At 37.9% G+C, this 12528-nt stretch overlaps 1 protein-coding gene across 1 annotated transcript in view; it reads right to left on the bottom strand.

Moving 5' to 3' along the window:
• Positions 1–620: 620 nt before the first annotated feature.
• ghrhrl (growth hormone releasing hormone receptor, like) overlaps positions 621–12528 on the bottom strand; it is a 35348-nt gene continuing 23440 nt past the window's right edge. The window contains exons 5-13 of the mRNA XM_012864754.3: positions 12091–12194; positions 9731–9863; positions 9494–9647; positions 7196–7256; positions 6817–6886; positions 5735–5826; positions 4805–4931; positions 2756–2797; positions 621–1301 (exon numbers count right to left, since the gene is read on the bottom strand). Of these exons, the coding sequence (XP_012720208.1) occupies positions 1200–1301; positions 2756–2797; positions 4805–4931; positions 5735–5826; positions 6817–6886; positions 7196–7256; positions 9494–9647; positions 9731–9863; positions 12091–12194 (885 nt within the window). The 3' untranslated portion in view covers positions 621–1199. The remainder of the gene's footprint in view (positions 1302–2755; positions 2798–4804; positions 4932–5734; positions 5827–6816; positions 6887–7195; positions 7257–9493; positions 9648–9730; positions 9864–12090; positions 12195–12528) is intronic.

The raw sequence follows: 12528 nt of genomic DNA, 5'->3' as shown, positions 1-12528 counted from the left end.
AGGCTTTAATCGGAGGCATCCGGACTTTTGCTCAGTTTTTCTGAAAAGTGCGAGCTCAAGCGCAGATATGACAAAGACTCCTGGATAGGTGTTGAAACGTTTTCAGAAAAACTGAGCACAAGTGTGGTTGCCTCTGATTAAAGCCTGTTTGCTGATAATTTCTTACAATTTCCCTGCTGGGGCATGGATGGGAGGAGTATCGCTCAGACACTCCAGCTAGAGAAAAAACAGAAAGAGGTCTTGGGGTAACTTGAGCCTCACTCCACGTGGGTGGAGCACAAGCATAAAAACAATATAAAACTCGATATATATATATATATATATATATATATATATATATATATAGAGGAGAGAGAGAGAGATGGAGAGAAGAGCGAGACAGAGAGATGGGATGAAGAGAGTATGAGAGAGAGTAGAGAGAAGAGAGAGAGATAGGAGAGAGATGAGAGATATACATACATAAGACATTAGATATGGATAGATAGATGAGATATAGTATAGATATATATGTATATATATATTATATTATAGCTATATATGTATATATATATATATATATATATATATATATATATATATATATATATATATATATATATATATATATATAAAGACACACACATGCAACCCTTTCCAATTCCACTTTCCACCTTCCCAAGTAGCAAGTATCAAAAACAGCCTCTGACTTTTACTTGCCACAGCTTTAGGGATCAATTCAAATGTAATTTGATTATTTACACTGTCTTTACGTTAAAATGCAAATGAGGGAACATTGTTGTTTTTGATTCAAATGAACACCCTTGTAACATTTTACTTCCTCAACGACGGCTCTATAATTGTCGGTCTGATCTTTAAGCTTGGTGAAATTATAATGAGTCATTAATTCAGTGAGTGATGTCTCCCAGGCAGAACGCTGCTCTTTTCACGTGATTAATGTGCAGTTTGGGAAATGTATGCAGGAACTGTCCGCGGTGTTGTTGTATGAAATATGAACGTGTGTTGAAATCTTAAATGCGTTCAGATTCCCTCTGCTCTGGTTGAAGAAGGGCCGTCAGAACAACAGTCTGTCACACAGTTTTAGATGAACCTACAGTGTTCAGTGAAGCATCAGCGTGCGTGCGGTACAGCTCAGATATATAGACGCATCGTTGACAGAAACAGTCCTGCATGAATATTTCTCATATGACGGCAGGAAGATATCAGAAGGGTGTGTCCATCTGGCTCCCCTTTGCAGCGGGCGACACCACCCCGTAGCTCCTCTCTTGCCACCTCAGCCACTGCATGTGAACCTCTTTCTGCACCTACAACACAAGGTTACATACAAGGGAGAACATCCATATGGTTGAAGAAAAAGACAAGAAAAAAGCTCTCTGTCCTCAAAAATGTACTCCCTACAAAGTGCATGTTCACTAATAATAATTAGCAGCAGCAGCAGCAACGACTTGTTGTTTTCCCTTGATCTGAGACAAATTAACGAAAAATTGGATATCGGCATTCTGACTGAATCTCATTTTATAAAATCATATACAATGTTTTATGGGAAAACTACCTGTAGACAGACTTACAAGTGGTGTGACAGACAGCGTCTACGGACTACCATTTCAACAGCTGGATTAGCTAAACCGTCACAAGTAAAACCTGAACCGATTGTGTGAAGAACGAAACAGACTTTTAGCTGCTTCCGTTCACTGCTGCCATGTTTTACAAAACCCCACAGATGGCTGTCCATTGTTATCCGGACACAGATTGCTAATATTAAGTATTCTGGTTAGACAATTGTTAAAAGAAAAAAAGGACATCAGAGCAAATCAAGGCAAGGTTGCAGATCAGAACCAAATCATTAATTACAACATTTACAGAAAAGAGTTCTAGCTTTTTTTAATCATAATTGTTGACACAAACACTTATGTAGTACTGCAAGGCACTAAAATCATAGAGCTGATCCATTAGGCCTCTAAACTATTGCCTCTCGTACAATATTTCTCATGTCTTTTGCCTTCTCATTGGATAAATTGATGTATCAATCTTCAAGTCAAGGTAATTTGTTTTTGGGTGACGACTGTGTTATGCATTGATGTCCCAAGTTTGGTCTTTCACACGGTATGATTCTTCCACAGCTAAATACGACATTCTGGGCTGCTTGGTGCTGCTTTCTTTATTTCTCTTTCGTTTTTCTTTAACATGTCTGACTCTGGGCATGACAATGAATTGAACCGTCATGACCTATAAACCTAAAAGCTGGTGAAAAGAAGTTGTTGTACAAATGGGAACATATGCCCTTTAAAAAATACACTGCAGGCAAGAAAAAAAAACTCCTAAAGCAAAACTTAACTTCAAGCTCTGGCCTTTCTTTATCTGCAGGGCAATGTCTAAATTAAAAGAAGCAATCCACGTCAATATTCAGTCTGAACCATTCTTCCCCAAGGCTCCACCGAAGACTGACTTAGACCTTAAGTTAATGCACACGGACAGATAAAGACAGACAGGTGATGCTCTGAGACTGATGGGGGATCTGCCTTGCATTAATCATCGTAATTATTTAAACCACTCTGGGGCCTTCACTTATGCAACAAGGCGGAAAGAAGAGACCGCTTGTTTTGGCACTTTAAGACCCGGCAGCTTTTCACCCTGCCCCTCTCACAGGTCTTCAGTATTGCTAAGCAGATTTCTTATGCAGCAGAGACCTGGAAATCATCTGGGAGTTATTCTGAATGTGTTAAAGCTACTACTTGAGTGTAGTGTGGTTTGTACCGACCTCTTGATTGAGAAAACAATAGAGGACTGCAACAAGAAGCCCCTGTAAAACAGATGAGTTGTATTAATAATAACTAAATTCAATGGATTTCAGACGGCATTTGTGATTGCTTTTCTAGACGAAAGCAATTCTTGCACCTGGCATCATTTACATTCACAGCACAGCTCAGCCACAGAGATGCATGCAAACAGGTTAAAGCAATGCACGTAGGTCGATGAGAGACAGACGTGTGCAAAAGTTTTAACCCACCTTCAAGTACTGTTTAGGTTTTCCTCCAAGTGGTTAAGTTTTTGAAAAAAGGCGATCTGAATTTGAGCATACTCAAAAGTTTTAAAAGTGATTTTGAGTAATGGTCTTGTACCTGACCATGACAGCATCTTGTGCACTGTGTACTTAAAAAATAAGAAAAGTGGAGTAAAAAATGGAGTAAAAGTGTCGGACCTAACAAAGTATGTACAGCAGATGAGCTTTATCAGAAGGCTATTTAAGAAAAAAGCCCCAAAACCTAACACAAGACCTCAGAGTGTCATGGCTTGTGGTAGAGCGGGTAGACCCAAGTGCAGACAGGCATGTGGGGGTCTCACAATGAGGCTGTAGATTAATTAAAATAAAGGAGAACAAGCAAATTGGCATGGTGGAAAACAGAAGGAAGTGATAAGAATAAAGAAAACCGACTGGCTGTCCACTGCTGGGGTGATTAGTGGCATTGATCCATGTGAGACTACATGCAGCACATGTGAGTGGGAACCTAAATGAAGGAGATGAGATCAGATGACTAGTAAATACAAAAAAAAAAAAAAAAAATGACATAAAAGGATCTAACTCAATCAGAAGGTAAAACACACAAAGACCAAAGAGTCTCAAGACAAAGAACTGGATCTAGTAAGACAGACTGTGAGTGACCGAACAAAAAAACAAACATAATCACAACCCAAAATACAAACCCAAAATGGTTATCAAAACACATAGACCTCAGCGCATGTCAGGAAGATATGGGTCCCTCAGAATCCTCTAGTCTGCCACTTATTCAGCTACTTGCTAGTTTGCAGTTACTAATATAAGTCTGTCAACTTAGGTTAGGGAACAGCCTGATGGTAACAGCAGCTAAAGCCAAATTTAAATAGCTCTTTTACAAATAATATATAATCATGGTTCATGCCATGTGTTAAAAAATATTTTATTTCTCAATAATTTATAGATCAGAGGATAATTGTATTAACAAGCAAAGACAGAAACAACTTTACACTAAAAATGGTACATTTCTGTACTAAAAAGAAGCAAAAAGCTAATGCAGAGCTCATGGCATTTTAAAAGACTTTTAATGTTTAAAAAAATAATAAAAAAGTGGAGGCAACAAATAGTAGACACTGACCATTTTTTTATGTTTCACTCTATTGAGTTATTTTTTTAAATAATTTCTGAGATTCATTGTCTGAAATTAGGGAAACAGTATTTTATTTTTTCATAATATTCAAATTATTTGTAGATGTAACTATATATGGTGTAACATCAGTTGACGTGCATAATCCCATACAGCTCATATTTTGACCCCATGTAGAACCCATATACAACATAAATGGGGGCTCTAGATGGTTTTTGTGCTACTGACCAATATGGGTTCCACTTTAGGTCCAGAGTTGACCTCCGTCAACCAAATAAAGGCAATTGACATGGGTCCAATATGTAACCCACAGACAATCCAATCGCATTTTTCTCCAATTTACCACCTATGCTACATTTCTAAATGTTGTCTGGGAAACTGAAATCTAATGGTTAGAAATATTACCCAACACCAAATGTTTGGAAAATGATATACAGTTAAAATTTGATAGATGTGAGATTTGAGAATTTTCACAAGTAGGACTTATTGACATAATTCACCAAAATATGTAGCAGCAAGGAGAAAAAACTGACAGATAACATTACTGTAAAGTACATGGGTACAAAAGGGTTTGTGTGCATGTACGACATGGAAGCAGGCTGGGATGGAAAGGCAACACCTGGGTACGAAAACGAGCTTTTATCATAAACTAATCGGCACATTCGTACCTGAAAGGATCCCAGGCAGAGCTCGATATAGAAGCGCAGGTCGTTCAAGTAGTCAGGCAGAAAACTGGAGAACATGTAGTGGGTCCCAAACAGCGGGATGAGGAGGAGGGTGGACTTGGCCAGGCGCCTGTTGCACAGAAGGAAGTAAAACCCAGATACCAGAGGTGAAACCTCCAGTGGGAGACAGCGCCTGTCTCATCTGAATGCTGCTGATGACCTGGCGCAAGTGGTCAAACGGAGGATGGGATCTCAGGTGTGAGGACTCCTCTGTTTGTTCATATATGTGCATTACAGGCCATAGATGCACTGTAGCTGATGCACTTAAGTCAAGCATCTTCTAACATGCCTTGATATGTCTTTTATGAAGTCCGGAATATTGGATGTGTAGTGCTGGGGCACTCTAAGTCTATTAGTGAGCCGATTTCAATTAGAAATTCTGATAAGGCCTTTGGTAAGGGGAAAGGTAGACGTGGCCAGACTGAGCAGACTGTTGTTCAGCACGAAAGGAGAATGAATTATTCAAAGCACACTATGAGTGTATCAACAGCTTTTGCGCAAACTGCATCTTTCAACATCCGAGACCTGAAAAGTATTTAAAGAAGTGTCAATCATCTCTCTGAAAAAATACGTCACAGAACCAGGAGGTTGAAAAGTATAGACTTGGTCTGGAAAAGATGAATCTAAACTTAATAAAAGCAAACCTGAGATTTCAAGGTTGCAACCAAGCACTCTTTTTTCTTTTGAAATATTTCCATTTGTTTTCTGTAAAGTGACCTTGAGTGTCAAGAAAGGCGCTGTTAAATAAAATGCATTACTATTATTATTAACAGACTTCAGTGGTCTCTGGATTATACATTTACATACAATCAGCATGCGGTGGCTGAGAAAGAGCATCGATGCTCAGACTTCACTGTCTGGGCATTACTGTACCTGTACTGAGAGGAGTTGTTGAACTGGATCAGCCGAGGATTTAGCTTCTGTATGAGGATTCTGATGATGTTCACGAAAAGCATAAAATTGACCTGTTGAGAAAGGAATAGAGTGGTGTCTGTTTGATTTATATTCTCACAAGCACAAGTGAGTAGAAGATATTCGTGCCTACATGATTAATAAATGTCAAGGCAAAGCGATGACCAGCCAGCTGTATAATTGAGTTGGACTGCGGGTAGACATTTTGTATTCTGCTCCAATAGCACAAAATTATTTTCTTTCAACAGACTTTTTCCTCCAGTGAAATTCTCTAAGATGAAGGTGTAAAAAATCTTTTCAGAACTAGCAATGGCCGTTGCATGAATGGAGCCTTGGGAAAGCCCTCTTTGTGCCCCCCTAAGCCCCACTTACTCCACATTACATGTGAAACCGAACACGACCAAATATATATGCACTTGAAAGATGAAGCCTGTTCAAAAAAAAACGAGACTTTTTGCTATGTAACCTATTGTAGGTAGGTAGGAAGAGTACAGTGTTTCAGTGAGTAAATAATATATAGGCTCTCCTTCACTGTTATCTGGACATTGCTGGACATTGCACTAAGCAATAGAAAACTCTGTTAAGGCACAGTTAGCTACTTATATATATACATATATATATATATATATATATATATATATATATATATATATATATATATATATATATATATATATATATATATATAATTATTTTTTTATGTTTTGGTCTACAAAAAGGATATCTCAAAAACCTTTTCCTGATTGTGTGAATGAATTTCTTAGATCCAGATTTGAGCCAGCATCAAAGTAGGCAGGCCACAGTAATGTTAGTAACCTTTTTTTGCATGGCCTTCAAACCATGTGGAGCAGTTGTGTGTTGTCGCGTGGATATGTGCACGTGTTAGCTACTTATAAATATATATTTTCTGTCGTGCTCAATTGCATGTCTCCTTGAGCGGTGAGCCATTGTCAGAAACCATCACTGTAGATCACAATCTCTATCACGCCACATGAATAAATAGATAATACTTTGCTTTGCTTTGGTACAACGTGAACATGTACCGCTATAGAGACAAGAATCGGTCCCTTAATGATCCACCAGTACGGCGAGTCCTTGGTGTTGTCCCAGCATCTGTAGAGGAAGACAGTCATTCTAAATTCAATTTTCTGCATCTTGTCAACTGAGCTTAAGAAAAACATAAGCTTCTTGACAAGTAACAAACTATCTTAGTTAAACCAAGTATGAATAATAAAGTACATGGAAATTAAGCGCAGAAAAGAAGAAAAAAAAATCACTTAAATTAAAACTTATACATAACACCCAAACTCATTATACGACTTAATGAATGGCTTCACTGTGGTTCATTGTTTTTAATTGCATAGAGTGCACGGTATAAATGGATAATAGCAAATGCCAAAAGTTGGGAAACTTTATACAAACTCGGTGTCCTCAAAGTACACCCTGGATCCAATCCACAGAAGTATAAAGAAAACAGGCACACCTGTAGAGAGGCAGGAAACCAAAATTAATGTCAATGAGATGTAATCAAGACACACTGAGATGCCACAATCATAATTAAACTGTTATCGGTGTTTGAATCGGCATTTTCCTATATATCTTTACAGATCTGTGTTCCAGTAACTAAGGGTACATTTTTATTTTCTTATTTTTTGTGAGGCTTTGTGCATTTATTCTAGTTTTCTTTTAAGGTCATTGTAAATGTTCAAGAATCAAGAATCTTTATTGTCACTACGTGTTACCATAGTGACAATCTTAAATTTTTTTTGAGACACACACCAGCTCAGGTACACGCAGATTAGCTATAACACGCAGACACAAACAAAACATAATATCTCCACACAGTTTTAAAAAAATGAAATCAGTTGATTGCACTGACCAGCACGCTTCCTGATAAGCTTAGGGCATTCAGATAGTACTTATGTTTAGTATTACCTATGTTGAAAACTTTCTCAGAAATCTACACACAAATATACAGTTTGTCACTTGGGAGTGCCAGAGTTTTAGAAATTAAGCTTTATTTAAGTGGCTTTTATGAGATTTACTCAGGCAGTAATCAGTAAAAAGGCTGATCTGTAAGTTTGTTTTTTGTCACTCACTAGTTGAAACCGTGATACGCAAATGAACACATCTGAACTGTACACATTGTTTTAGCGTTAGCGCCGTTACAGAAACAGCTTTTAGCAAGAGAGGCTTGGCATGTAAGCAATCATTGCCACTGCTTAGGGATCCCTGCTGGGGTCCTCAAAAAATACCCTAATACTCCCATGACAGGTTGACAAGTGCAATAGTTGCAATCATTGTACAAAAAAACAATGGAATGCTTCATAGCTTGAAGCTTATAGTAACATCATCATGATATAAACCTTATTTAATAATTTCTGTGACTGTATCTGAGCGGGGAAACTATTTCACACACAACAACTGGCTGTAAATTAATCTCTAATAGCGTCACTATCCTGTTATGACTCCTGTTTAAAAGCTGTTGGGTTCTAATCTACCTGTTCCAAAAAATATGTTTTCTAACATATAAAGTTTGATTGAGGTGTATTTAGTTTTTGGTTTTAGCTGGATCCCTTTCTGATTTTGTTTGCCTTGATTTGTCTGCTCTAAGTATTTGTTTAAGGCAGGTTAGCCATAAATTTCATCCATTTATCTTCCCTCTACATAAATTTAGGCATGTGTGTTGGCTGGATGGATTAAAATTGTGCATTTAAAATCTAAATGCTAAATTGCTCATAGGTCTGACATGCTGCTGTTATCCTGTCAGATAATTTCCGCCCCACATCGTTTCCTCTGTAGCTTTTTATTTAACAGACATGTGAATGATGCGACTTAATGATATTCTCAGGAAAAACACATCTCGCGTGTAGTCATTTTACTTCACCATTGGATCCAGGTAACTGCAAAACAAGTTGTAGCCATGCAGTGATGTGCTGTGATGCTAAAATGATCCAGCGGGGTCATTATCAAAGTGAGGTCAGCGGTGGGCATTGAGCTTAACTATAGGTTGGTTTCCAAATGAAATACCGCTCCTCCTTCTACAACCTTGAACCGGCTCTGCTATCAGTGTAGACGGTTTGTAAAAGAGAGAGACCATGCATGCACGGGGAGAACATGCAAACTCCCAGTCAGAAAGACCCCAGACTGAGACGTGACCCAGCGGGTCTTCTTGCTGCAAGGCAACAGTGCTACCATCTGCACCACTGTGCAGCCTTAACAGTCTGTAATGTTAAGAAAAATCTATTTTTAGCTGTGACTAGTGAAAAAAAGTGATATTTTCTTCTCAGAAGAGCAGAAAAACAATCAGAAAAAGACTTTTAACCAAACCAGATGCAGGCTTGATGAACTCAGTGCAAAATTACCATAATATCTGGATATCGGAATGAAATCCCAGTCGTGAGAAATGCAGGTGTCAGATTGTGACACGGTTTGGGCAAATTATCCTGAGTGACTCGGCTCAACATCACAGACAGAAAATTTGGATCAGAGCAAACCCTCATTTACAATAAATCTGTTTAATCAGATCAAAAAAGACAAATATAACTGAAGTACAAAACAGAGTAAAAGTCAATGTTTTAGCTCAAACACGAGTAAATTTGCATGAACTCATTAATCTGCCCTACACTAACAAACCTGACATCTACAGTTTCTCAGGTACAGGGACAAAGCCACTGCAGTCTTTTTTGCTTCCTAAATGCTGCACGTTGAGCTCCTCACCCCATCCCAGCAGACTGAGGCCCCAGAGGCAGCGGCGGCTATGGTAGAAGGAGGACAGCAGCAGGGAATTGAGGTACAGCGCCTCCACCAGGAGCCAAAAGAAATTAGTCATCATACAGTAGTGGCACAAAACCACAGAAGCCTTGCAGGCAAACTGGACAGAAAAAGAAGAGAGAGTGAATAATTAGATGTCAAAATCTGCCCCAAACTGTCCCGCCGGGAGGGTAATTATCTTACTGTGGACAGGGTGCAGTGGTTGGTGTCAAAGCTTGGGAACAGATTGGCATCTTTTATGAACACGGCCACAGATTTCAGGATAAACGAGAGGAAGAGTTGGATGTGAATGAAGTTCCTGGCACATCTCAGTCTCCTGTTAAAAAAATATGCAAACGAACACACTAAAATTGGCTAAAATGAACACCAATTGCAAAAAGACCATTTCTTTAAAAATATTCAGCTGAGCTGATAAACCGTTTTTTAAGAGTTCTCCTCAGACAGAATATTTTAAGACCGGTGCCATTGTGGTTCTTAGACTTTTTATTATTATTTGGCCACAATACATTTATTTTAATTTCTTCTAAATATTCCCTTTAAATGTTTCTCTGTGCCAAACATGTTTCAGCGTTCCTTATGAAGAGATTTTTGTGGAATCAGTCCGAGAATAAAACAGGTGTTTGAACGCTAAAGGACAGAAGATCAGGGTGAGATCAGATGCATATTACCAGCACAAGCCCTTGAATAAAAGATCCTAATATAGATACTCTTACCGGTGTTGTGCATGGATGTAGTCAAACGAACGAGTTCTCGAGTGGAGCTGTCGTTGTTTGAGGCGTTAAAGCTACACAAAGCTGTTTTTTTTAAGCAAAAACATATCTTTTTTTCAAAGACAATGTCCACCTTTTGCTATTGGCCATTGTTCATTATTGATGTCGGTTTTTGATTGCGCAAAAGTCATTTAAAGAGCCAAAAAGACAAAAGAAAAGTAGGCCAAAGCCGTCTTTGACGAATTAATTTTAATTAAAGGGTTAAAACGGGACTGTAGTCACAAATGTAATCCAAATGGACCGCTTTTCATTCATGTTGTCACGTTTTCTTTTTTCTTTTCTGTTGAGGAAACCAAAATATTATGTGAAGGAGAGCAGCTGTTTTGAAAATTCAGCCACTAGTGAAATACACTTAATTTGAGACGATAACAAGGATGGGAGAAAATGGGATAAATCCATATGCAAATGGAGAATGACATTATGACCTATATATTATGTTAAACTTTATTTTAGATAAATTATGATAAATTAACAAAAACTCCAATGAACAAAAACAATGAACAAAAACTTTGTTCAGAATATTTAGGCGGTGAACTATGACCATGAATCTATTCATCTTAACCTGGTTGAGCTGAGTTTAGAGCAGGTTCAAGGATGTCTTAATTCTGTGTAAAAAAAAAAAAACCCAGATGATCTTCTCATAGTTATCAGTTAAAAAATGTGGTTACGTGACTCCAATAAATATAATCCACCAATAGCAAGTCACTCATTAATCATAATAGTTTCAGGATAGCTGAATGACCAAAAGGAGGACCAGACCAAAATAAATGTAAATATGATTAAAAGAAAACATCAAATAAAAAAGTAGAAACATAGGCTACAAGATAATAATTGTCAAAAAACCCATAAAATAGGATTAAATTAAATTATTTATCATTTTTATGATTGTTTCTCTCCACAGTTCATCAAAAATACTTAATTACTGACAGAAACAAACTGACACATTGGTTGAGTACATGGGTGCAAAATAGTGTGTTTATGGGTACAAAATGGACATAGTGATGGATGAGATTCAAATGTTTGAGTACTAAACGCTAGAAGAACATCCAGCTCTTCTTGACTTATTCTTTTTTGTTGTTTAAATAGATATCTAAATCAGGGTTTTCTCGATCGATTTCTCTCTTTTCACTCTCCTCTTTGATTTGAAAAGTCAATAAATAAAGCTCAAAATTGGAGCAGAATTGAATAAAATTGTAAAGTAAGGAAGTCTAACAGGGTTTTGCCACCAAACAGATTCAAGTGCTAGACCAGGACTTGAGTTACAGCTGGTTATTAACTCAAACAGGTTAGTTGTCCACGGCCAGAGAGGCAGCTTGGTGCCATGTTATTAAATCTCTAAAAACTCTCTTTTGGTAAATGTTACATCCACCTGCTGCTGTAATCAGCATTCCTACACAAATCAGTTTTAGTTTTGTTTTTCCTGCACACATATGTCTTGATATCCTGAGCTTAATTCAACACCGTTTGGAACAACGGGTGTTCATAAATTCACTTTACAATTCAGAAATCATCTCTGGTCTCTGATATGTGTCCTAAAAAGAAAGCAGTGCAAAAATTAACAGCATCTGACAGGTTTTAAAAGAACCAACTGAGCTGCGAACAACATTTAAAGTCAGCTAAAACCAGCAACTATGAGTACAGCTGTGTGCGATTCATTGCCCTAGATTTACTCTGTGACGTGTAATACTAAAATGAGCCGTGGTGGGCTGAGAAATGCAGTCTGCTGAGGAGTTTCTGGGCAGCCAGAACTGCCGTTACCCATTAATTTCATACCTGAAGATCAGCAGGATGAACACAGCGACGGCCAGCACCCCCAGAGAGATGCTGTAACCCACGGTGTATATCAGCTTCACCGTGGCAAAGTAGGACTGCACCGGCTAAAAGCAGCAGAGCAAGAAAGAAGGATTTGTGTATTATATCAAAATTTCAAAGCTGTCAGGCTTTAAAAAAAAAAAAAAAAAAAAAAAAAAAGTAAAGCGTAATGTCCCAAAATAAGACTAAATTACTGGTAAAGTTGAGACTGAACTGTACAGAAGAGATGGCTGCAAAACAAAGGGAGGGAAGGTCCTATCAGAGCAGCTTTTAGAACATTTACAAGCCTTTTCACATCAAAACAAAAGGTGCGCCATCTCACTGCGAAGCTAATGTCTTCCGAAAGCAACATTATGATTAAGTGCCATTCTCCTATTTTCTCTGAAATTAGATAATTTC

The sequence above is a fragment of the Fundulus heteroclitus genome, chromosome 9 (assembly GCF_011125445.2).
Source record: "Fundulus heteroclitus isolate FHET01 chromosome 9, MU-UCD_Fhet_4.1, whole genome shotgun sequence".
NCBI lineage: Eukaryota > Metazoa > Chordata > Actinopteri > Cyprinodontiformes > Fundulidae > Fundulus > Fundulus heteroclitus.
This window is presented reverse-complemented; position numbering and strand designations above follow the sequence as displayed.